Genomic DNA, 25,974 nt, shown 5'->3' on the forward strand with positions numbered 1-25,974 from the left:
ACTATGGTCGAAGCATTTTATCTATGTAGCCATATAACCAACTGTTATTTTTAGTAATTTTAGAGCTCATATAATGTATTTTGATCATATTCATTTCTTTATCCCAACACCTTGATGACCTATACACACCGAACATTATTCCCTTTTCATTTTAAATCCATCAAATACAGTTTCTGCTGTGCATATGCCCTTGGATATATGGCCTTCCACCAGAGAGTGGTCAACTTGTCAAGGACTACACCCATATAAAGACTGACTTTTCTTCTCTTGAAGCAATTAATTGCCAATGTCTCATTCACTAATCATTAATGAACACTTTAAATCAATAACTCTAAGTATAGATGATCTCTTTTACTTAAAAATTTAAATGTTTTCATTTTGTTTTATGTCTGATTATATTGCCTGCATGTTTGTATATTCACCACATGTGCTTGATGCCCTCAGAGGTCCAAAGAGAATATCAGATAAAATGATTCTAGAATTAGTAATGGTTGTGTGCCACTGTGTGGATGTTGGAAATCGAACCTAGATCTTCCACAAGATCAACAAGTGCTCTGAACTGCTAAGTGAACAGCCTGCCACTCTTTTAACTTTTTATTGAGAAAAGTGTCCACTCATTTGCCCAGGCTGGCCTTGGGCAAACCTTAGCCCAAGCAGACCTTTAATTGTGATCCTCCTATTGCCTACTCCAAAATAGCTACATCATAGGTCCCAGTGTTGTAGGTTATTTTATGCTACATTTATCATATATTCTTTTAAAATTTGTTCTGGGATTTTCAGATTAGCATTATAATTGATTTGAATTAGTTACTATAACGCAAAATTGTAGAGCATTCATCTACACCACATCTGTTGTAAACATTATTAAATTGCTATGTAGGGCAAGCAGAATTTCTTTCATTGCTTACTTTTTTGCTATGTTGATTTAATTTGAAAAATGGAAACTTTTTTAAGGGAAAAAGAGTTGAGTTTAATGTTGAATGTTCAGACTGTGTATCCTTTCCTACTAGGACACATGTGCTGTTCATTTTATGTTTTACAATAGCTTAATAAAAATATTTAAAATTAAAACCGGAATTGTCAAAAACAAAGTGGGTTCTTCCCACAGACTATACAACTTGTATTGTATTTTATGCACTCTGAAAATATACTTGTCATTTCAGGTATATGTAGACAATTCACTTTCACTATGATTTTCCTTATAGTTGGATAATTATTGGTATATTTGAACAAGATTCTACACACCAATTTATTAATTTTCCCTTCCTCTTTGTGTTTTCTGGATTCCCCCACCCCCACCCCCACATTTTAAAGAAATTTAGAATCTGTTTTCCATTTTAACCCTTAATTATTTAATAGTTTCCCTGGAATTATTAACATGCAGATAAAATAAATCTAAGTTTATTGTCAAATACCAATACACTATAGCACAGGGAAAGGTGGTACCATATGATGGAGATTGTGTCTCTCATCCTTTACAACATTGAGGAAGTCCATTCTTCTTATACATTTCCAATTACCTATCCAGTTACATTCTTGTGATTAGGCATGCTTTGAGTAATGTTTTATTCTAAACAAAAATAAGGAAAATTAAACATTTTACCTTTAGTTAGTCTATTTTGATTTTATTTCTAATGAAACATGGATCCTACATTCTAATGAAACATTTCTGAAACCTACATTTCATTACATCAAAAACCTGTTTGTAATATTTATGCAACAAAATATGTAGCTTCATGTCTGCCTGTCTCCTGTCATTCCAACTTTACTACAGTTCATATGTGTTTTTGATCTCTACATTTTGTGGTAGCAGTTTGAAATATATTTTTTTCTGATAAATTAAAGAAGCATCATTATCTTTAAATATTTTTTTGAATTAATGATTTGGCTTTAAGGATAGGAGTAATGATTACAATATATATTAAATAATGGAAATGAAAAGTAAATGCTGCATATATTTTGTCAGGAAAACTCTCATAGAGACCTGAATGTTACTATAGAGAAGGTCAAATATAAAGATAGTATGGAAAGTATATCTTTCTACAGAAATATAAGCTAAAACCATCAAACTTAATAAATTTATTAAATAAATTATATACTCCTATAAAGATTCTGTATAAAATAAAACTGAGTAAATATACCAGCACATTATACCATAAGATATGTCCTATAAAAATATTGGTTAAAGCAGAATAAAATTTTAAAAACAGAAGTTACCTGTTGAAAATGCCCTGACTGCATAGAACAGAATCTGCTAAAAATTAGTTCTTTGGAAATGTCTTACTTTTCAGAGAGTTTTTTGTGTGTAAAGAAAAGATCTATCACTCGATCACGAATCTGTTTGGTCTTGACACCGTACACCACTGGATTAACTGCAGAAGGTACTAAAAGGTACACGCTGGCAACACTGATGTGAACACTGGGAGGCACATTCTTGCCAATGCGGTGAGTTAGGAAGCTAAACAGTGCAGGTGTATAGGAGACAAGGATAGTGCAGACATGTGCAGCACAGGTGCCCAGGGCTTTAGAGCGGGCATTCAGGGAAGAGAGTCGAAACACTGACTGAAGGATTTTTACATAGGATGTCCCTATCAGTCCTACATCCACTATTATAACTGAAAGAGCCACTGAGATTCCATATACTCTGTTAATGAGAGTGTTGGCACTTGCCAACTTCACCACAGCCATGTGCTCACAGTAGGCATGAGGGATGACATATTTTGTATAGTAAGGCAGCCTCTTAATGAGAAAAGGACATGGAAAAATCAAAAGCACACCTCTGATTAGGCAAACAAGACCTAGTTTAGTCACCATAGATGTTGTCAGGATTGATGCATAATGAAGAGGGATACAAATGGCCACAAAGCGATCAAATGCCATGGCTACTAGGATGGCTGACTCCATGATGCACAGTGTATGGATAAAATACATTTGAGTTAGACAGACATCGAAGTCAATCCAATGTGCATCAAACCAGAAGATGCCAAGCATCTTCAGAGCTGCAGAAGAGGAAAGACACATGTCATTTATTGCCAACATGCAAAGGAAGAAATACATAGGCTGGTGGAGACTTGGCTCCAGCTTGACAGTAGCAAGGATTATGCTGTTCCCCAGCAGTGTCAGTGCAAACAGGAGACAGACAAGGATGCCAATCCAACAGTGGAAATTTTCCAATCCAGGTATACCGACCAGGAAGAAAGATGTAATGTGTTGACACGTAGCATTTTCTGCCATTTAAAAACCCAATGGACTGTATGTTTAGTAGAAAATACCAATGGTAATATTCTATAAGCAGAAAATAGCATTGAAAATTTTTCCATGGTCGAGGATGACGTGAAAACACTTTCACAGAAGTGCTGACTCTATCAAACCTCTGAAAATACCAAGATAAATGACTTTGGCTTTAAGGCTCAGCATCTCATTCTGAAAAGAAAATACATTTATGCATTACTTTTTCTAAGGTTGAAACCTTACTTCAGTTTTAGTAATTTTTCTTCTGCAATAGTAGATCTGTAATAAAATAGTGCATATCTTCATTGGTGGTGGTGAGTTTCTCTCACAATATGAAGTAAAAACAGGAATTGATAAGAAAATACTAAAAAATGCATCTTATTTAGCAGATGTAAGAACATTCTATCACTGTAAAATTATAATTTTATCTTTAATATGATCATTCCAATATGATCTAATAAGAACAAAGAATATAAATTTTAGATGTAAATCCTCTATCAATATTTTAAAAATAAAGACAAGCATATTTCATATTGAGAACAGGAAAATAATGTATTTTCTCCATTTCAAAATTGTAGGAATCTTTAGTGAACAAAAGAGGTTGATGGAAAAAGGCTTACAGATTCGGGTTGGGGGTAGCAGATATAGAATGTAGAACAGTTAGAAGGTGGAATGGGAGGGGGATAAAATCTGGAGTATAAAAAAAAAGATTAAATAAAATTCTTTTAAAAAGAGAGAAACACAAATGAAGGAAACAAAATTAGGTTAGTCATTTGAAAGTTGCTTTTCGTGAAGGAGGCAACACAGAGACAGCTCAATGGAATAATTGTAGAGTGTCTACCATCAGTTACACTGTACCTTACTTCTATAAAGATCCTGGCACTAAACTGTCCTATTGGGGAAATTTCATAGATATTTCTTTAACTAACAATGCTCTCCTATCATTTCTATTTGTCAAGATTAAGTCTTTAAAAGGATGATTTGATGGACAGGCAAAAACACAGAAATTGACAAAGTGATGAAATAGAAAGAATACACAGTCACATACTTGCAAGTGTTACTTGTAAGCCTCTGATGAAAATACACCCAGTCAACATGTCTCTATAGAGTTAACCTTTCCTCTAATGCACATGCCCAATCTGCCTAGTGAGGAGAAGAATGAAAGACAGCAATTTAAGGTTTTCATATCAGCACCAAACCTAGTTTCTTAGTATTTCTCCTCTCACTATGTCCTTTAGTGTTTACAGTTATTCTGAATCATTTTTCTTGGAATCTAGTTTTAAATTAGCAACAAAATTTGGGCTATTATCCTCACCTTTCATAGCACAGTTTTATTTACATATTCCTCTGCAAAGTCTTTTTCCTAAGTGTTTTAGTCAGTTCTGAAGTGACAGACTATTTTATCTTACTTGTCTTTAAAAACTGCTATTCTGGAGTGATGCAAATGTATTTCCAAAATGTTCTTAATCATAAACCACAATTGTTTCTGGTATTGGGGGAAAGTTATAGCTTCTATTCTTACCTACTGGTAAAAAGTTATTAATTCAGCTATAATGTAGAGCTGGAATTACCACACACCAATGGAGATTATAGCTTTAGAAATAATAAGTTATGGCAAAACACATGCATTAAACTTTCCATTACAGAAGGATTTTATATAATCAACTAATATCTACTATTTGTAAATCTTCAAATGACTTCTCTTGGAAGGTGCACTAAGCAAAGTTTTATTTTTTTTTATTTTATTTTATTCTCAAAGAATTAACCTTCTAAATGCTTATTGAAATTTACAGGATGTCATGTTAACCAGAAAGTTGTAACTGTAAGATCACTTAGAATTTAGCAAGGGAGCTTTTCTAAAGGGTATGAATAAAATTTTTCCTAGTTATTAAAATATTACTGGCTTGTTTTAAGTAAGGTACTTTCATGAAGACTAACTACAAAAAAAAAAGAAAAAAAAGAAAAAAAGAAAAGAAAATTTACTCCCTCTACGAAAAGCCTCAAGGCAGAGCCTGGGAAGCACAGAGTTGCCTACAAACTTGAGACTGGGTTATGCTTATCTCTTTTGCCCATAGATAGCATCTCCCAGGCTCACTTTGAATAGAATTTCCTGCAAGATAATCTTCAGCACACAGGCAGTTTTTAGGACTACTCTAACCTCTAACCTCTGGTGACAGAATTTTCATCTTTCTAAACTCAGAAAATACTGATTCTTTCATAGAGCCTGGGCAGTGACATTGTTTGTTTCTGAACCCCGAGGCACAGTCTGTTGCTTAGAACTCACATCTTGGGAGCAGATGGCTCACATTCAAGACTTGGGAACTTTGACTCAGCTTTCTTTTAAATACGATTTTTTATCGTATTTGTTATGATAACATACATGAAGATACTCAAAAATAGACTTATTTTAATGCAAACATTTCATTAATCATACTGTCTTTGTGATTTTGCAAGTGATCTCAACTTTGTATCTGGTGTTAGTCTCATTGATTAGAAATTAAGGAATTATATACAAAAAGCCTGCATAAGATTCCAATAAAGAGAAAATAATTTCTTACAGATCAGAAGTTCTGACATCTTCTTCAGTCTCATAAGCATTTGAAAGATTTTTCCACCCTGTGTTTAAACCACTTGTCTTTCCACAGATGACAGTTTGCTCAAAAGTATTTTAATCTCCATTCATTTCAATTTCCTGAATGGACTTGATTTTTGTCCAAATTATTTCTACAATGATTTACACAACTGGATACACTGCTGCAACAAAATGGACAATATTCTTCCTTGAGGAAAAATTATTCCATAATATTTAGGTCCTCACTACCAAATCAATTTAATCAAATTCTTATTTGCTTCATCTAGATGTGTAACACAACTAGAATCTATATGGATCTTCCTTTCCCCATTTGATATTTTTATTTCCTTATCTCTAATATTGTCTTATATTCTATGAGACCAGGTTCTTTCATGAAGATGAGATCACATGAACAGGTTGCTGGCAATGGCTTCTAATATGTTAGCCCAATGCTCAGGAGACCCATCAGATTCAGAGGTAGATGAGCCCCTTGGGAGATGTAATATTAAGGTAGAAAGAGGATTGGGACAGCGTGAAACACACAGCAATGTAGTGTCCCTCAGCACAGCCATGATAACCCTACACACTTCACAGATATAATATAGTTTGAGAGTTTGTTCTCTCCTGAGCACAAACTTTAATGTCTATTGAGACAAATTACATAACTGAAATAGAAATAAATGTGATCTCTGGGGAAATCTGTAAAAAGACTAAGAATAAGTCAGGTTATCTCTGCAGTTCCTTTCATTATATATTTTATGCTGTTTGAGAATTTCATATATAAGGTGTTCTGGTCAAATTCAGACCCCTATTTCCTCTCCCTCAGTTCTTCCCCTACCACCTCACTTACCAACTCCATAATTTAGTTTATAAATCGATGAATTTCATTTAGTGCTGTCTGTGTGTGCATTGATATAAGACAATCTTCTAAAACATAGCTTCTCTTATATCACATCTCTGAAGGAAACTGACTCCCACTTAGATAGAGGTAGCATTGATTGAGCCTCTACGTCATTCTTGTTTGAATACTCAGTAGATTTAGTTTGTGCACGTCTTACATAATCAGTCCTAAACACTGTGAGCTAATATTTGGGTGTTCCTGTCATGCCCCACAAAGAGTTTTACCGCTCATTCCCACTACCTTGCAATATTTCCTCCCCCTCTTTCATTATGATGCCTGAGCCTTGGTGACGAAATGTAATATAGATGTCCCATTTAATGCTGAGAAATCAATGGTCTCTTTATTCTCTATATCTTGACCATTTATGGGCTCTATAGTAATTGTATAGTACTACTTTATAATATAGTACTACTTTATAATATAGTACTACTTTAAAAAAAGCTTCTCTGATGAAGGAAGAAAGATACACAAATCTATAGTCATTTAAAAAAAGAAATTAGGGGGCAGTTTTTAACTATGTACATTTAGCATAATTATAATATTATAATCTCCCTTATGAGGTACACACACATGAGCTTTTGACCCAGTTAATGGTGCCAATTATGAGTTTGCATCTTAAAGTTTAATAGAATGTCATTGCCTATGACTATAACATAGTAATAATATAACATAATATTTTGCTACTATTATAAAACAGGGCAGATTTTGTTAGACTAGTTTTATCATAAGACTTATAATCATGCTACCAGATAGCAAGAAGAAAGTTAATAGGCCTATGTACTTTTATAAAGAAATTAGTGAGATCTCATACTAGCAACTTAACAATATAACTGATAGCTCTAGAACAAAAAGAAGCAAACACACCGAAGAGTAGTAGATGGCAGTAAGTACTTAAATTAAGGACTGAAGAAAATAAAATAAAAACAAAAAGTACAATAGAAAGGACCAAGAAAACAAAGAATTGGTTCTTTAAGAAAATCTAAGATGCAGAGAAAGAATATCCAAATTAACAAAATCAGAAATGAAAAGGGGGACATAAAAAGAGACACTGAGAAAATCCAAAGAATCGTTAGGTGTTACTTCAAAAACCTTCCAAAAAATTAGAAAATCTCCATCAAGCCTAAATCAAATGATGAAATGGAAGGAGAATATATATATATATATATATATATATGTATATATATGTATACATGCATATATGTATATATATGTATGCATACATATATATGTATACATATATATGTATATATATATATCACTTACCAAAGTTAAATCAATATCAGGTAAATGATTTAAATAGACATGTAACACCTAAAGAAATAGAAGCAGTTCTTAAAATCTCCCAACCAATAAAGGCCCTAGACCAGATGGTTTTAGCATAGAATTCTACCAGACTTTCAAAGAAAAGCTAATACCAATACACCACAAATTATTCCATAATATATAAACAGAAGGAACATTGCCCACTTCAATTTATGAGGCCCCTGTCACCCTGATACCTAAACCATACAGAAACTCAACAAAGAAAGAATTTCAGACCAAGTTCCCTCATGAACATTAATGCAAAAATACTCAATAAAATACTCACAAACAAAATCCAAGAACATGTAAAAAATACCATCCATCATGACCAAGCAGACTCTATACCAGGGATGCAAGGATGGTTCAACATATAAAAATCTATCAATGAAATTCCCTATGTACAGAAACTGAAAAAAACACACATGATCATCTTATTAAGATGCTGAAAAGCCTTTGAGAAAACACAATGCCCCTTCTAAGAAAACTGTCTTGGAGAAATCAGGGATACAAGGCATATAACCTAAACACAACACAGCTAGCCAAGAGCCAACATCAATTAAATGGAAACATAAGCAATTCCACGACAATTGGGCACAAAACAAGGTTGTCCACTCTTTCCACATCTCTTCAGTATTATAGTTTTCACTAGAGCAATAAAATAACTAAAGGAGATCAAAGGAAATCAAATTGGAAAAGAAAAAGTCAAAGTATTCCTATTCACAGATGATATGACCATATAAATAAGTGACCCAAAAAATTTCTACAGGGAACTGCTACAGCTGATAAGCAACTTCATCAAGGTGACTGGATATAAAATTAACTCAAAAAGCCAGTAGCTCTCCTATGTACAAACAATAAATGGGCTAAGAAAAAAATTAGGGTAACAATACACTTCACAACAACCACAAATGATATTAACCTCTAAACAAGACAGTGATAAGAACTTTAAGTATTTGAAGAAAGAAATTGAAGAAGATATCAGACGATGGAAAGATCTTCATGTTTTTGAATCACTGGGATTAACACATTAAAAATAGACATCATGAAAACACAATCTAAATATTAAACACAATTTCCATCAAAATTCCAACATAAAAATTTACAGACTTTGTAAGAAAAATAATACATTTCACATGGAAAAATAAACAAACAGAATGTCTAAAAAACAATCCTGTACAATGCAAAAGTTTCTGAAAGTATCACCATCCCCGATTTAAAGCTGTCTTACAGAACAATAGTAATAAAATGCAAACTGTCATAAAAACAGATAGGCTGATCAATGGAAGCAGCCTTTTCTGATATAAAAAAAAAAAAAAAAAGATGCAATGAGAACTCTGCCAGTTTCTAAGTGTCATAAGTTAATTGCTTCTGAGATAGAAAGCAGGCATTTACAATTTAGAGCACATTCTGAGAAGCTGTAAAACAATTAACCCAGAATGCTGGAACTGGCCTCTGCCAGGTCCCCTAGCAGCAGGGGTAGAAGCTATGTCTGAAACTGCAACCTACATTTGTGTTCCTTTAGGCTAATTGAATTGCATTGTCTAGCCTAAAAAGGAGATGTGCCTGGTGCTAGGGCAAATTGATGTGAGAAGGCAAGTTGATATCCCCTCCTCTAAGGAGGAAGGTTAAGTAGGGTAGAGGGAGAGGAAGAGAGAGGAGGCGAGTGGGAGGAGAAGGAGGAGAAGGTGGGATTGGAGTGCTAAGTAAATAAATTAAGTAAATAAATTAAAATGAAAAAAATAAAAGAACAAAATAAAGTGTGTGTGTGTGTGTGTGTGAGAGAGAGAGAGAGAGAGAGAGAGAGAGAGAGAGAGAGAGAGAGAGAGAGAGAGAGAGAGTTAGAGAGTTGTCTTTAAGGTTGTGGCCCTGTGGATGCCACATACCTAAAGAGTAATGATAAGAGCTAAAGGGACTAGACAGGCTTTTCAAGGATGAAAAATGAAGACACAAAGTTAAATAGGTATGGGAAAATGATGGCATATCTAACTGGAGAGGATGGAAGAGATAAATAAATAAGACCAAAGCATAATTTATGAGATTCTCAAAAAATTAATAAAAGTATTTTTAAAAATTAAAGAACAACCACACTTTCTATTTGATGCTTTGGCTCCTTAAGAAATACAAACGTTTATCAAAATGGAGAAAAGCCAGTCTTCAGCCTCTATGATTGCATTCATTCTTTAATTCTAAAGCTGTTTCCCCTTTAAAACTACGGTATTCTCACCCAACACAGAATCTCAATCTAAAAATATCAGTTGTTTGTTTTCTCAGTTGGTATCAGTAATTATGGTTTGCATGAAAAAACTGCATTCAAAATCAATGAGAATGAAAAACACTGTGGAATCAGCCCCATTCTGCCCTTCTCTCCTTCACAGTGGAGCACATTTACATGTTCTGCTCCATTCCTCTCTTAGAGGGTTTAGTGCAGACTTCCACCCATAGTCATGTGACAGCTGTATTATTTTTCACAACAGTATTTCCCTGAATTGTAATCCTTTTATATTCACCAATGTGTATATTTAAAGCTGTGTTCCTTATGATATTCTGATGCAGAGTGGAAAGTTACAGTAATAAAAAGTTTCAAACTCAAGAACTTACTCTCATTTTATTAGCAAATCAAGAACCAAATAATGGATTAAAAGGTGTATATCTGTCTCTGAATGTATGCAGTTGTCAAGAGCACTTTGGTTATTAAAATACAGAAAAATAGATACATGTTAATTACTTGTTCATAAGAGCTCTGCCTTTAAGAAAATTTCAATGAGGCTGGGTGGTGGTGGCACATGCCTTTAATCCCAGCACTTGGGAGGCAGAGGCAGGCTGATTTCTGAGTTCAAGGCCAGCCTGGTCTACAGAGTGAGTTCCAGGACAGCCAGGGCTATACAGAGAAACCCTGTCTCGAAAAACCAAAAAAAAGAAAGAAAGAAAGAAAATTTCAATGAGTTTAGATATTCGTATTCATTGTATTAGTTTTAAACAGGTGATAATAGTCATTCATTTTGTAGAAATATTCCATCAGAAATTATAATGAACTATTTATGTATTAACAACCTTGTCTGTGTAGAACATTAACTTCTATATTCCCCAAGTTTTTATGCATCAGAATATCATAATGAACATAGCTTTAAATATGCATATTGGTGACTATAAAAGGATTGCAATTCATAGAAATGCTATTGTGAAAAATGACACATATTGATTATTTATGCAGTGAAAATGCCTCTAGGGCATGAGCCAGCACATATGGAAAAGTTCATTGATTACACATTCTTGGGGTTGCCTAACATCTGTCAGCTAAAGCCCATGACTTCCAAAGTTGTTTTTTAGAAGTGGTTGGCAAAAGCAAAAGGGTTTAGCTCTATGTCTCAGTGATATTTAGACAGCCTTTGTTAAAGTCATTTAACAAAATGACTCAGCTCTGTGAAGTTAAATTGAGAATTCCTGAGTGTATAGGCACTGTCTTAGAGGTTTGTGTCTCAATATTGGAAACTATTCTTGCAACCAGATTTCATCAACCTTCTACTTTCACCCACATGTCCACACTGAAACCTCTTGTCAATCCAGAAATTCCAAGTCAATCTGAGTCTTGAGCCACATAATCCATACTCAGTCAAAAAGGGCAATGTGTCTGAAACAAACGTGCTAGGAATATTCCCCAAAATGAATTATCACAGCAAAGCACAGATTCACACACACACACATGCACACATCAATAATCATATTTATATTAAAATACTATGCAGTATAGACATAGTAATAGCATATGTTAAAAAACAAAGAGTACATATTCTGAATGACCAGACATCCCAGTTCCACAGATGGATATATCACATTCTCATTCTATAGATATGACCAAAAGATAGGCATCAGGCATTCATAAATATACCCCCTACCATAAAAATGCATAAATCAGCAGTCTTATTCAGATGTATATCAATATATCAACTTACATATATCTCAAAAATTAAGTAAAGGTACAACAATGACATCATTAATAACATACATACTTCAGGACATAACTAATATATTCACCAGGACATAGCTAGCACACATTCATGTTTCCCTCTCCTTCTTTCACTCCTTCCATTTTTTTCTATATAAACACACCCACACATATCCAAAACTAAAATAGAAAACACCTTTATAGGACTAATAGTCTCCATGAAGCCACACAGCTGGACATTGACAGACTCCACATAAATGCATGCAAATGTATAAACTTCTACATTTCACATCAACTGTTCCATTTCAACAACATCCCCTCCAAATGCATTCATTGACTCCCAGTTACAATTATGTAACTACTTTGAGGTAATAAGTTATATAATCAACACAGATTCACTGACATGCACTCAAGAGAGAAAGCACCATAAAAATTATACATCAAAAGTATAATTCATGCTGGGCATGAATCGTGTTCCTTAGTTGCCTCTGAAAAGCTACAATATCATTAATATGTGAACTCACACAAAGAGGCTGGAAAATTAAACATGTTTGTGTTCCCATGTGAACCGCTGAGCTTCCAAAAGAAACATTAAGGTAATATGTGAAGGGACTATGGGAATTGCATCTGCAATTGAGGTGACATCTAATTATATTTCAGCTCAGACTAGACATGATGTAAAGGAAGGAAAGATTCCCATAGCATTGACCTAGATGTGCAGAGTGTTAACAGGAAATGCTGATCTTTCTCGGTCTAGAAGATATTTCTCCCATCCTTTATCATAGTCATTTATGGATACAGGTATGTAAGTTAATTTTGGTCATTAGAAGAGCAGCAGGTGGTAATGAAAACCAGCAATGCTTATACAGAAAGAAACCAAGATTTTTAGCTTTCTTAAGATTGGCTGTGTCTTTTTTTCTAATCCGAGCTTCCAGTCCTCCCTTCATGTGCACAACTGGCAATAATGTAGATCTGTATAAAAATATATTATTTCAAAACTTAACCAATTGAAGGAAAAATAAACTACAGTTAACTTAGAGGTTTATAAAAGATTATACTCATTAAATACTCCATCATAGAAAACTCAGAAATACTAACTTCTTAATAATTTAACTTCTAATTAAAAACAAAGAGAATTCATAGTGAATATGTTTGATCCGTGAGTTAAATAAGAAATAGAAATATTTTTAAAAAACTACAAAAAAATGCAAGAGCATGAATACATGTTTTATTATGAACATGGTGTAGAATTAAAAAATAAATATCCCAAACACTAAAAGTATGTAAGAATGATTGAAGTAATGACATCTATAATATTAATATTATCTTTATATAGTAGTTTTATTTATTTAAGTGGTTGAATATTAATTACAACATTCTCCTTTTATCTTTCCTCAATTCAGATATAATTTTAAAAATAATTTTGTCATACATGGTTTTTTAAGTGGAAATATACCAAAATTAAAGGGCAATTTATTTCACCATATTAAAATAAGTATATAAGAATGCAGACTAAAATAACATTCATATTAATAAAAAGCATATATCATTGAGAACATACATATAATATACACAGACATATTCTCTCACACACACACAAACTATATATATATATATTCAAGGTTGAAAAAAAAGAGGACTTTAGAGAGGAGAGAAGTGAAAAAGGAGAATATCCGTGTCATGAAATACTAAGATATAGTAAACATCACAATTCAATATTTATTCAGTGCTTACTAATACTATTGAAACAGTAAATACACATTTGATTGCCCTTTTCTCACATCTTTATTAAATGGAAAAATGTTTCTTGACAAGTCATAACAACAAATATTCATATGCATATATGTGGACACATGTATATATAAAACAAATATATATATATATCACAGGCAAACAACTCATTCTCAATTGAATAGTTTTTATAAGTATATAGAAATATGTCTTCTTTAAAGATATGCATAATAACATTTTATTTGGAACGTTTGTGTGTCTGTTGTATATATTTATTGTATATGTTTGTGATGAGATAGACATGCAAAGAGAAGAAGTAAGGGAGATAGGTTGAAAACTGAACTCTGAAATAAAACATTCATACATAGAAACGCTATGTACACATTCTTAGATCAACATACAACAGTCTTATCAGTAAAATTCTGTATCTGAAAAATGCCAAGTGAAGTAAATCCCATTCAGTCTCTGATTGTGTGAATCTAGGTGAGGGCAGAACACAGAAGGAATATTCCCATCACCAGCTGCCAGTCTAGTTGAGAAGCCATATGTCTGCAGGCTGAGGCAGCATGCCACATCTCAACAGCACCATCTTCAGGCCTTCGGTGCTGACTCTGACTGGAATTCCTGGTTTGGAGTCTGTGCAGTTCTGGATTGGGATTCCTTTCTGTATCATGTACATCATCGCACTTTTAGGGAATTCTCTGCTTCTAGTTGTCATCAAAGTTGAACGAAGCCTCCATGAACCCATGTACCTCTTCCTAGCAATGCTTGGAGCAACAGACATTGCTCTCAGTACTTGCATCTTACCAAAAATGCTAGGAATATTCTGGTTTCACCTTCCAACTATATACTTTGATGCCTGCCTCTTGCAGATGTGGCTGATTCACACATTCCAATGTATTGAATCAGGCATCTTGTTTGCCATGGCAATGGACCGCTATGTGGCAATCTGTGATCCTCTAAGACATGCATCCATCTTTACCCAGCGGCTCCTCACTCAGATAGGAGTAGGAGTCACACTCAGAGCAGCCCTGCTTGTAGCTCCATGTCTCATTCTCATCAAATGCAGGCTGAAATTCTACTGGACCACTGTTGTTTCCCATTCATACTGTGAGCACATGGCCATTGTGAAGCTGGCAGCAGAAGATGTTCATGTCAACAAGATCTACGGTCTGTTTGTGGCCTTCAGTATACTTGGACTGGATATTATTTTCATCACACTCTCCTACATTAGAATATTTATAGCTGTCTTCAAGCTCCCTCAAAAGGAAGCAAGACTCAAAGCCTTTAACACTTGTGTCGCCCACATTTGTGTCTTTTTAGAGTTTTATCTTCTGGCCTTCTTCTCCTTCTTTACACATCGGTTTGGCTTTCACATTCCATCCTACATTCACATTCTCCTGTCCAACCTTTATCTACTTGTCCCACCTTTGCTCAATCCTATTGTTTATGGTGTGAAAACCAAACAGATTCGAGATCAAGTGTCTAAAATTTTGTATTGTAATTATTCTTTTTGATTTTTCATTTATTTACTTTTGTTTCAAATAGCAAATCTCACTTAATACCCAGTGTGTGTGTGTGTGTGTGTGTGTGTGTGTGTGTGTGTGTGTGTGTGTGTGTGTGTGTAAGTGCATGTGAAAGCCAGAGGTCAAGATATATTTTATTTTTCTACCTTGGCTTTTGTTTTTGTTTGTTTGTTTGAAGCTGGACTCTTATGGCCTGCTATTCTCAATTAGATTGTTTTGTCAGGGAAGTTCATTCACCTTTCCAACACTTGAGCTAAAACATGTGTCATTACACTCAGCTTTTTACATAGATTCTTAACTAAGGTTTGAATTCATGTTTGAGCAGCAAGCCTTTAACAGACTGAGCTATCTTGACAACCCAAATCTTTGCTCCTGATGAATGTTTAATCTAGTTCCCTTTGAACAGGTACTAAGTCTTAGTTTAAATTTCCTCTCACACATGATAAAACTGCTTCTTAATTAATTCCCTATCTGTTATAGATGTAATTAAAACAATTCTAATCAGATTTAGTCTTAATTTACTATAAAGGCCAATTATATTTCTGTTAAATTAAAGTTTTAATAATGAACACTTTTCAAAATGTAACTCTACATTCTAAACATCTGAAATCCTAGTTAAAAGTACAAATTGACATTGATAACATTATGCATGAACTTCATGTGAATGTACTTGAATTATATTATAAGTGAAGATAGTCACTTGTTTTATAATTTTTAACCATTTCCGCAGTACTATAGGGATGATTAAACATAATTCATTATTTGCATCCTTATGAATTGAAGACTGATGTGACAATGAAATTTTAAGTATATGTTAATATTTAATTGTCCTTTTTTTCAAGATCATATCTAGTATAGCTTATGTCAGACACACATATAACAAATTATTAATATAAACATTATACCGATAGTTCATGATACAGATAAAATAAGAGGTCCTCAAAGTCAGATATGTTTTATGTTTGTGTTTATGATTTCTTCATTGTTTTACATTTCTATAGGTCTAGTATCTGGAATAACTACTCACTTGCAGAAGTGAGTAGAAACATATATGTTTGTTAGATTATTTTTCCCTTCGAGTAAGACTTGCTGCAAATAATTTTGCACACGATAGAATAATGGATTCAGATACACTCTAAATACCTGGTTTAAATGTAAAATACATGAGCAGGCACATCAAAGATGATGATCTAATTATACAGCCAACTAGTACCAAATTTGAGCACATATTATATTTAATATGTGGACTAGAGAAGCCCTAATTCTGTACTTTGTTTCCTTGTTCTGATGCATTTATGTTATGCTTTTGGTATTTTCTTGCCATGTTTATGTTCAAAGTCATTGATACAAATTATGGGATTCCAGATGCTGCCATACAACATGCATGCTTGTCATGACACAGGAGGTGATAAGTTTGGACTGTCCCTTTAATTTGTTATTTCATTTTAATTTTTATAAACTCACTTTATTTTATCTATGTGAGTGTTTTGCCTGCATGTATGTTTGTGTACCTTACTAGTATCTGCTGCAACATAGAGATCAGTTTAAGATAGTTTCAAGCCACCATTAGACGCTAGAATTTGAAACTGAGTCCTCTGGAAGAGCAGAAAGTACTCTTAACCTCTTCAGCCCTGAGAACTATTGTTCTTCGGTGTGGTCATGATAATCTAACCGAACTAATTTATTATTTGTTTCAGAATTACAGTGAAACTGTCTTTAAATCCAATAAAATTCAGTGGCCCTCGGAGTGCTGAAAAGCTGTTTTCTACTTGGGCATCATTTGAAAGTGTTGTTCTCTTAAGGAAGTGTTTTCATATGTTTATATTTCATTCACTCTCCACCTGGTGTGTCCTTACCAGGAATTCCTTATCCTGGTATGATATTGGTGAAATGGTCTTATTCTCTAAGACTAAATTAAGAATACATGTTTAGTTTCTTTAAATTATCTTTTTTTTTTTACTTTGTGTGCATCTTTAGCATGCATTCATGTCTGTGTGTCACATACATGCCTGATGCCCACAGAAGCCAGACGCAGGATTCAGAGTCCCTGAAACCAGAATTACAGACAGTTGATAGCCACAATACATGTGCTGGGGTATGAGCACGAATCCTCTGAAAGAGCAGCCATGACTCTTAAAAAGGAGATCTTATCTCCAGTCACCTAAATTTTTATTTATGTTGTCATCTCTCCTAGGATGTTTCTTTTGGGGCTTTGTTTTTTTCTTCAACATCTATTGTCTTCCATACTGGAGTCAAGCTATGTTATATCAAGATTGTGTACAATTTTATAATCTGAAGAAATCCAAGTGCATAAAGTACTGTAACTTAGTGTCACCCACTTTATCCCTCAGGAGTGTCACTTAATAAATAATGCTTTGGAATAACTCTTTCATGCTTGTTTTAGTTGTTCCCTACTTAGCTATCACTGAGAAAAGAAATTTAAAATATGACATCTTTGGGGGAAGTGCATAGATAAAATCTGCCTGTGCTGGTGATGAAATGAATATTTAAGGAAATAGAATTCTTTCCATGTCCACTTGACAGTTGTAAAATGAGTAAAGGAAATCAGGTAGCAATTCATCACTGTATCTCAAGCTGTTAATTCCTGAGGCAATCCAGACAAATGTCTAACTGAGGGACTTATTAACATATCAATGTGGATGCTGGCTGGCTCCCAGCATTGCAAGTACCTGTCAAAGCATCCTGGCTCTTCTCAGCACTTCTCTTTCCAGCATGCTACCATAAACTTCTCCAGCTCCTGAGCTTCATGCCCTTCACCCAGCTCCTCTTCCCTATGCAATCCAGCCATTCCAAATTGAATCTCACTTTCAGAATAGAAGTTAAGACATCAAGTAGGACAAAACCTGTAGCTGGGAATTAGCATCCAGGAAGATATCAATAAATACGCAATGCTTTAAAAATTAACATCTAGTAAAATAATCCAGATGCTGTATGTGTGGTGGGCATTACTGTGTTATGAATGGCCGTGGAATTGTGGACTCCCATGCTTACCATCTTTTCTGCCCAGAGATTTCTCTCACAGCTTCACAAATAAGATGTCACATCCTTCTCTGCCACATAGTAAACACCACTGTGAAGAAAAAACCTGAACTCTGAATTCTCTTCTCAAAGTCCACTTCAGTGACCTTGAGTGTAATATATAGGCTACTTTCAATTTTAGATATAAGGCCTTCATAGTATGCACATTTTAATGTCTATATTATTTTTCTCTAAATAGAAACTGTCTTGCACTGGGGTAAGATCTGCTTAATCTGTGTGTAATTACAGTCCTTGGTGGCCCATTCATGATTTGTTGATGACTTACACTGTCAACATTACAGCACCAGGTGTTTAAGAACTCTACTGTGCAGATTTCCATCCTGTGTCACAGGGCTGTATGAAGGGCTCGTAGTCTACCATTAAAACCACACCAAGTTCTTCACTTGAATTCTGAGCGTATCTCAAAAGACTGTAAGTTGGTTATAGTTATCCCATAGAGCAGCACTTCTTAATGTTTTGTATTGGTTAACCTTTTACTCTCAAGTACTTTCTGTCTACCTTCACATAGGTATCTATAATAAGTTTACTAATTAAACATTAATGTAATAAATCATGAAGAAATTTATTTTAACACAGATTTTTGGATTCATACAAACTTACTGGTTACTAAAGACTAAGGCAGTTGGCCTGATTTTGATTTAATTTTGATAAGTAATATCTGTCCAGAAAATAATCCATTTCACTTAGATATTACTTTTTTGTGAAGTACAAGCTTTGGAAGTAAGACCTAACAATTATCTGAACCTCCTCAGTGTCAGTTCTTATGTCTCCTTTTTTCTTTCTTATTTTGCAAATTTGGATACTGTCTCTCTACACTTTAGTTTGGCTAAGAGTCTATTTTGTTGATTTTCTCGAAGAACCAGCTCTTGGTTTTGTTGATTTTTTTGTATTGCTCCCTTTGTTTCTAATTTATTGATTTCAGTTCTGAGTTTAATTATTTCCCACCATCTACTCTTCTTGGGTGTGTTTGCTTCATTTTTGTTCTCTTCAGATTTCCAGTGTATTTTTAAGTTGGTAATATAAAAACTCTCTGTGGGGCAGTGGGCTATGAGAGGCAGCTGGGTACTTGGTCGAGCCTAGGCCTCAGATACCCTAAAGAGATGTAGGCGTTCAGCCTTGCTCCTGGGGCCTGGTTCCTTTCACTTATCCACAGCCCCTCCCAAAGAAAGGTTTGTGGCCTTAGGTCACATAGCACAGGTAGAGGGCATGACTACAGACCTCAAGAGATATCTATATTCATGAGTTACCTAAAGATCAGAGGGCATTGCCAATTAAGCATTCCTTCCCAGACCCTCCTCCTGGTAAAGATATTTAACCTCATGCCTGCCCTGAGGACACAGGGTACAGTTTCATCCACTTTCCACCTAGACAAGAAACGTTTTAAAACCATGGACTTCCTCTTGTCTTTGGGCCTGTCATGGAGAACCATAGAGGGGGCCTTCAACCAATGAGCTGCTGCCTAATCTCCCTCTGAAGGATCTCTCTGCGTTCCAGCCATGGAGCCCACCAACTCAAGCAGGCTGGCCGAGCCAGCCATGCATGACCCTGACAAGCGAATTGCCGGACCGAGAGTCTCATCTACCCTGCAGGGCACCGCTGAACTCTCTCTCTCTCTCTCTCTCTCTCTCTCTCTCTGTCTGTCTCAACTGAAGGATAGATAAAGGAAATGTGGTTCATTTACACAATGGAATACTGCTCAGCTATTTTTTTAAAGAGCACTGTGAATTTTGCATACAAATGGGTGGAACTAGACAATAACATCCTGAGTAAAGTAACCCAGACCCAAAATGACATGCATATATGTACTCATATATAAGTGGATATTAGCCATATAGTATAGGATAACCACACTTCAATCTACAGACTCAAAGAAGACAAATAATAAGGAAAAGCCCAAGGGAGGATGTTGGAATCTTTTCAAGCTGGAAATAAAATAGACACAGAGGTTGATAGATGGGGAGACTTGAATGGTGGGAAAAGAGATGGAGAGGGGAACAGAGCAGGGAACCAGATATAGGGTTAGTTAGGAAAAACAAATGAAAATCAGCAGCAGTCAGTGGGGAGATTGAACTACCAACTAAAGACCTGCCCCTCCCACACACACATTTGTATCAGAAGTGCAACTTGGTCTTCATGTTAGTCCCACAACTACTGGAGCAAGGTTACCTCTAACTCTGTTGTCTGCCTATGGATCCTGTTTCCTTACTTGAAGAGCCTTGTGTGGCCTCAGGACAAGAGGATGTACCTAGTCCTGGAGTGACTGATATGTCAGAGAGGGTTAGTTCCCAAGGGATCATCCCCCTCCTAGAGAAGAAGATGAGGGGGGTAACACAATGGGGTCAGCCATCCTTGTAACCATGGCTTTTGATCACTTTGTGGCTATTTATATCCACTGTGTTTCATATCAATCCTAACAATACACACAGTGATTAAAATAGGTCCAATTGACCTAAGCCAAGCTGTACTTATGATTATGTCATATATCCTTCTCATTAAAAGGCTGTGGAAGCACACCAAATATATCACTCATGCCTATTGTGAGCTTATGCCATGTTCAACATGGATAATGTTAGCACCTGTGTGAACAGCATATACTGAATCTCAGTGTTCCTTACAGTGACATTATTTGACCTCAAGCTCATAGCCACATCCTATATAAAAATTCTCCAGGGAGTATTCTGACTCTCATCCCAGAATGCTCACTCTAAAGCATTGGGCACCTGTGTTGCCCACGTGTGCACCATTCTTGCCTTCTACACACCTGCATTGTTCAGTTTCCTAACTCACTGTTTTGGCAAAAATGTGAATCCAAGTATCTATATAATCTCATACACTCTTTACCTGATAGTGTCTCCCACAGTCAATCCCTTGGTATTTGGTGCTAAGACCAAATTGATTCATGACTGAGTGATAAGTCTTATTTTCTCAAAAACAAAAATTTTGAATATTAAAACATTTTGACACAACTTTTGTTGGAAGAATGTGGTTTTCACAGTAGTAATGTACTAGCTTTAGCTGCCACTGTGCCCTCAAAATGCTCTTAAATAAAAGATATTATATTGTACATAAAATCATATTTTAGTATTTTTTTAATATTTAATTTTATTAAAATTGCTGATAGAATTAGTTAATATTTCATTGGGAATTTTCAAATTTCACAGTTCTGGTTTCTATTTTGAGACAGGGTCTTGTTATGTAGACATGAGTGAGTTTCAACTTGCAGAGATCCATTTGCTTCTGCTTTTCAAGTGCTGAGACTCAAGGTGTGTGACATCATGTCTGGTACATTTATCTATTGCTATCTATCTTCTTGTTTATTGCTCTATGTCTATAAATATAGATGAATGTCTATTTATCAGCTATTTCAGAGCAAAATAAATGTAGTAATGATAATTTTTATTGTAGTATATTAAAATCTGTAAAATATCAACAATAACCTTATGAAAATGTAAAAAATAAAAAACAAATAAAAAATCAACAACTTTTCTCCATTCATCAAAGAAATGAAGTTACATGGGAATTGCTGCTCCAAAATGTAGGGAGAAGAAACAGAATTACAGTCAGTATGAATTGAACTGAAATAGAATTCTGGCCTTAGAAGAAGTTACAGAGCAATGCTTCTGAGATATAGAAATTAACACAGATCAAAGACACAAATCTATGTGAAGAGAGTCAATCAGAAAGGAACATAGCTAAAATATTGATTTTATTTTTCATTATGTAATGAATATCCCACTGTTCAAAGAACTAGTGATATTGAGGCAATATGTAGATATCAATATGATAAACTAACAAAGGAAAAACATGCCTTGGGCATAAATTGTGATACATTGATTTTAAAGAGAGATACAAATGAAGGTACAAGTCCTTTTCCCCACTAATTAATTTATTTACTTTCTATCCTAATTAAAGTCCCCTTCCTCCCAGTCCCCCTCAAATGTTCCCTCCCCCTTCTTTTCTCCTTCTCCTCTGAGAAGAAAGTGGGTCTCCTGGTTACCAACTGACCTGGCACATACATTCACTGAAGGACTGGGCACATTCTCTCCCACATGGGCTAGACAGAGCAGCCCAGTTAGGAGAATAGGATCCATAGGTAGGCAAGAGAGTCAGGGACAGTCCTTGATTCAGTTGTTGGGGGACCCACATGAAGACACATGCACATATATATGTTTATATAATAACATGTGTGTGTTTGTGTGTGTGTCTGTTTGTATGTTATAGTCTATTTTTTTTGCTGAAAACTTACAAAATCGGCCACAAAAATGCTCTCAGTAGGTGCTTGTTTCTCAGCTGTAGAATTTTAAAAGCATGGAACGATTCCCTAATTTTATTTATCTGGGCTCAAACTCAGGTTTTCATGCTTGTAAGAATAGCGCTTTACTTAATGAGCTATTTTCCAGTACCATAAGATTTAAGTCTTAACAAAGGCAAATAATAAATTTCAAAAAGAAACATTTACCTACATATGTAATAGACCCACATTCACAATAGTAAAGGTTTACAAACTATTGTACATAGTACTTTCATAGATAATGAAATTGTAATGCACTTCAAAAGAAATGTTACTTAGCCCTGAAAAGTTGAAAATTTTGGTATTGATGAGAGCATGAAGGAAAGACACTTTGTTATGCTAGGTAAAATAAACTAGATACAGAAGGGCTACACTTTCATGGTATCATTTATATTTGGAAAATGGTAAAGAGGTTATTTCCAGAGACTGACAAATGAGAAACAATGCAAGGTGTGGATAATAAATTTTGTTATCTGACCTATGACACAATAACTGTTCTATGAAGTGAGATTCTTGGCCAGCCTCTTTAATATTAATAAAATATGCCCTTATCCTTCAGCAAATAGGCCTGTAAAGTCAAATCTGGCTCATCAGAGTGTTTCCACTGATTTAGGATCTGTTAAAATATAATGAAGTGAATCTATATACATTGGAAGTTGATACAAGAATTTTTGGTCCACAAGATATCACTGTATATGGGTTATTTAACACTCAGGATGATGAAGTTTTTTAGTTCCATCCATTTGCCTGAGAATTTCATGATGTCTTTGTTTTAATAGATGAGTAATATTCTATTCTATAAATGTATTACAAATCCATAAGAATGAATACTTTCATTAAGAAATGAAAGGAATTTAGGTTGTTTAAAGTTATTACGAATAAAACTTCTATGAAATATTTAAGCAAGTTTTCTTATGGTAGGGCAGAGCATCTTTTGGGTATATTCCCAGGAATAGTATAGATGGGTCTAGAGGAAGAAAGGTTCCCCAATCTTCCAAGAAACCACCAAAGTAGATTGCCAAGTTTTTACTTAATTTCCAAAGTAGATGTACAAGTTTTACTCCCACCATCCCCTTGCTCCACATCCTCATCAGCATTAACTGCCACTTGAATTTTTAATCTTAGCAATCCATTATGACTGTTGTAAGATGAAATCTCAAAGTCCTTTTGATTTGTATTTCTCTGATGACTAAGAATGCTGACCACCTTCTGGTCTGCACCTACACCAGGACAGATCACAGATCGGCATGTCTGCCCCTCTCTCTCAACACCATAAATTTGCAGGTTTCTTAAGAGAACTACTGCATCCAGGGCATCAGGTAGGACAACCACTCAAATAACCACAGCAGTTGGGAACCCCAAGAGCCGGGCAGACATAAGCCCCCTCCCCCTTGCAAGAACCCTATCTTCCTTCTGGTCTGCACCTCCTTCACCAGGGCAATTTGTGTGTCTGCCCTTCTTAACACCCAACAGTCTACAGGTCTCCCAGGAGATCTGCTGTAACTAGGGCCATAGATCTCCTAGGAGATCTGCTGCAACCAAGGGATACAGGAGGCAAGCTCCAGACAGAGACATCTAGTATCTCCCAGGAGGCAAAATGCTAACAGTCAGGGCAGCTAATCTTCGAGATAACCAGATGACAAGAGGTAAATGCAAGATCATAAGCAACAGTAGCAAATATACTTTGATGCCATCAAAACCCAGCTCTCCCACCACAGCAAGCCCTGGATAAACCCAACACACCTGAAAAGCATGGCACTATACAAAAATTTCACCTCATGAGGATAATAAAGACCTTTAGAGAGGACACAAATAATCCTCTTAAAGAATACAGGAAAACATAGCTAAATAAATAGAAGCCCTTAAAGAAAGAACAAATAAATCCCTCAAAGAAATACAGGAAAACACAAACAGTTGAAGGAATTGAAAAGAGCAGTCCAAGACCTAAAAATGGAAATAGAAACAATAAAGAAATCACAAATAGAGGCAACTCTGGAAGTGGAAAACATAGGAAAGAGGTCAGGAGCTACAGATGCAAGCATGACCAACAGAATACAAGAAATAGAAGAGAGACTGTCAAACATAAAATATTCCATAGAAAATATTTACACAGTGGTCAGAAAATTATAAAGAATAAAAAACTACTAACCCAAAACATTCAAGAAATCCAGGAGACAATTTAAAAAAATAAGTTTAGAAGAGAGAAAAGATTCCTAGATCAAAGGCCCAGAAAACATCTTCTATAAAATCGTAGAAGAAAACTTCCCCAACTTAAAGAAAGAGATGGCCATTAAAGAACAAGAAGCCTACAGAACACAAAATACATTGGACCAGAAAAGAAAATCCTCCTGTTACATGATAATCAAACATTAAATGCACAGAATGAAGAAAGAATATTAAAAGCTGTAAGGAATAAGGCCAAGTAACATATAAAGACAGTCCTTCTCAACAGAGACTCTAAAAGCCAGAAAATCCTGGACAGAGGTCATGCAGATCCTAAGAGAACATAAATGCCAGCCCAGGCTACTATATCCAGCAAAACTCTCACTTACAGATGGAGAAATGTAGCCACCAGTGGCCATGGACGAACTGGGTTCACCTGAAAGGAGGGCTGGAAATGAAAAAGGGACAGAGGGGTGAAAGAAGCATGAAGCCAAGACAAAGTTCTCTGATCAAGGCTCAAAGTTTAATATTCAGCACTTGTATATATATATATAGAAAAACACTTACCTAACCCATCCTTTGTTTCAGCGAGGAAGCTCAGTGGGCAGTCTATTCCTCTAAGTTCCTGTAGGAAGTTGCGGGAGCAGCCAGGATGGATGGCTCTACCTAGTCCTATTATATAGGTCTATTGTGGTAAACAAGGTCTTTCCAGCCTGGTCAAGGCTTGGGAAGGGCACAGAGAAACCAAAATATTCCATGACAAAACCAAATTTAAACAATATATATTTACTAATCCATCCCTACAGAGGATCCTAGAAAGAAAAGTTCCAACACAGGGAGAGTATTTACACCACATTAAAAATAAGAAATTAATCATCTTACGACAAACCCAAAGGAGAGAATAACATACATATTATGCCACCTCCAACATCAAATATAACAGGAAGTAGCAATCATTGGTCTTTAATATCTCTCAACATCAACAGACTCAATTCTCCAATAAAAATACATAAGCTAACACATTGGATACGCAAGCAGGATGTAACGTTTTGCTGCATTCAAGAAATGGCTGGATTGTAAATTTTAAAAGAAAAAGAATGCAAAACACTGAAGAAAAAAAAAAGACTTCCCAGCTATTAGAGATTCCTCTGCTGAGAATTCTTTGATTAGATCTGTATATCATTTTTAATTGGGTTATGTGGTTTGTTGGTGTGCAATTTCTTGAGTTCTTTATGTATTTTGATTAACCCTCTG

The 25,974-nt window shown here is 35.1% G+C and overlaps 2 protein-coding genes across 2 annotated transcripts; one reads left to right on the forward strand and one right to left on the reverse strand.

Annotated features, from left to right (window-relative positions):
• Positions 1–1,338: 1,338 nt before the first annotated feature.
• On the reverse strand, positions 1,339–6,194 carry LOC117696327 (olfactory receptor 52P1-like). Its single transcript, XM_034487142.2, has 2 exons — positions 5,790–6,194; positions 1,339–3,423 (listed from the first exon to the last, which is right to left on the reverse strand). Exon 2 carries the CDS (start codon positions 3,232–3,234, stop codon positions 2,281–2,283), a length of 954 nt encoding a protein of 317 aa, XP_034343033.1. The 5' UTR covers positions 3,235–3,423; positions 5,790–6,194; the 3' UTR covers positions 1,339–2,280.
• Positions 6,195–14,177: 7,983 nt separating this feature from the next.
• On the forward strand, positions 14,178–15,197 carry LOC117723671 (olfactory receptor 52A5-like). Its single transcript, XM_034523236.2, has one exon. It carries the CDS (start codon positions 14,247–14,249, stop codon positions 15,195–15,197), a length of 951 nt encoding a protein of 316 aa, XP_034379127.1. The 5' UTR covers positions 14,178–14,246.
• Positions 15,198–25,974: the final 10,777 nt, after the last annotated feature.

Source organism: Arvicanthis niloticus, chromosome 1 (genome assembly GCF_011762505.2).
Source record: "Arvicanthis niloticus isolate mArvNil1 chromosome 1, mArvNil1.pat.X, whole genome shotgun sequence".
In the NCBI taxonomy this organism is placed as follows: domain Eukaryota; kingdom Metazoa; phylum Chordata; class Mammalia; order Rodentia; family Muridae; genus Arvicanthis; species Arvicanthis niloticus.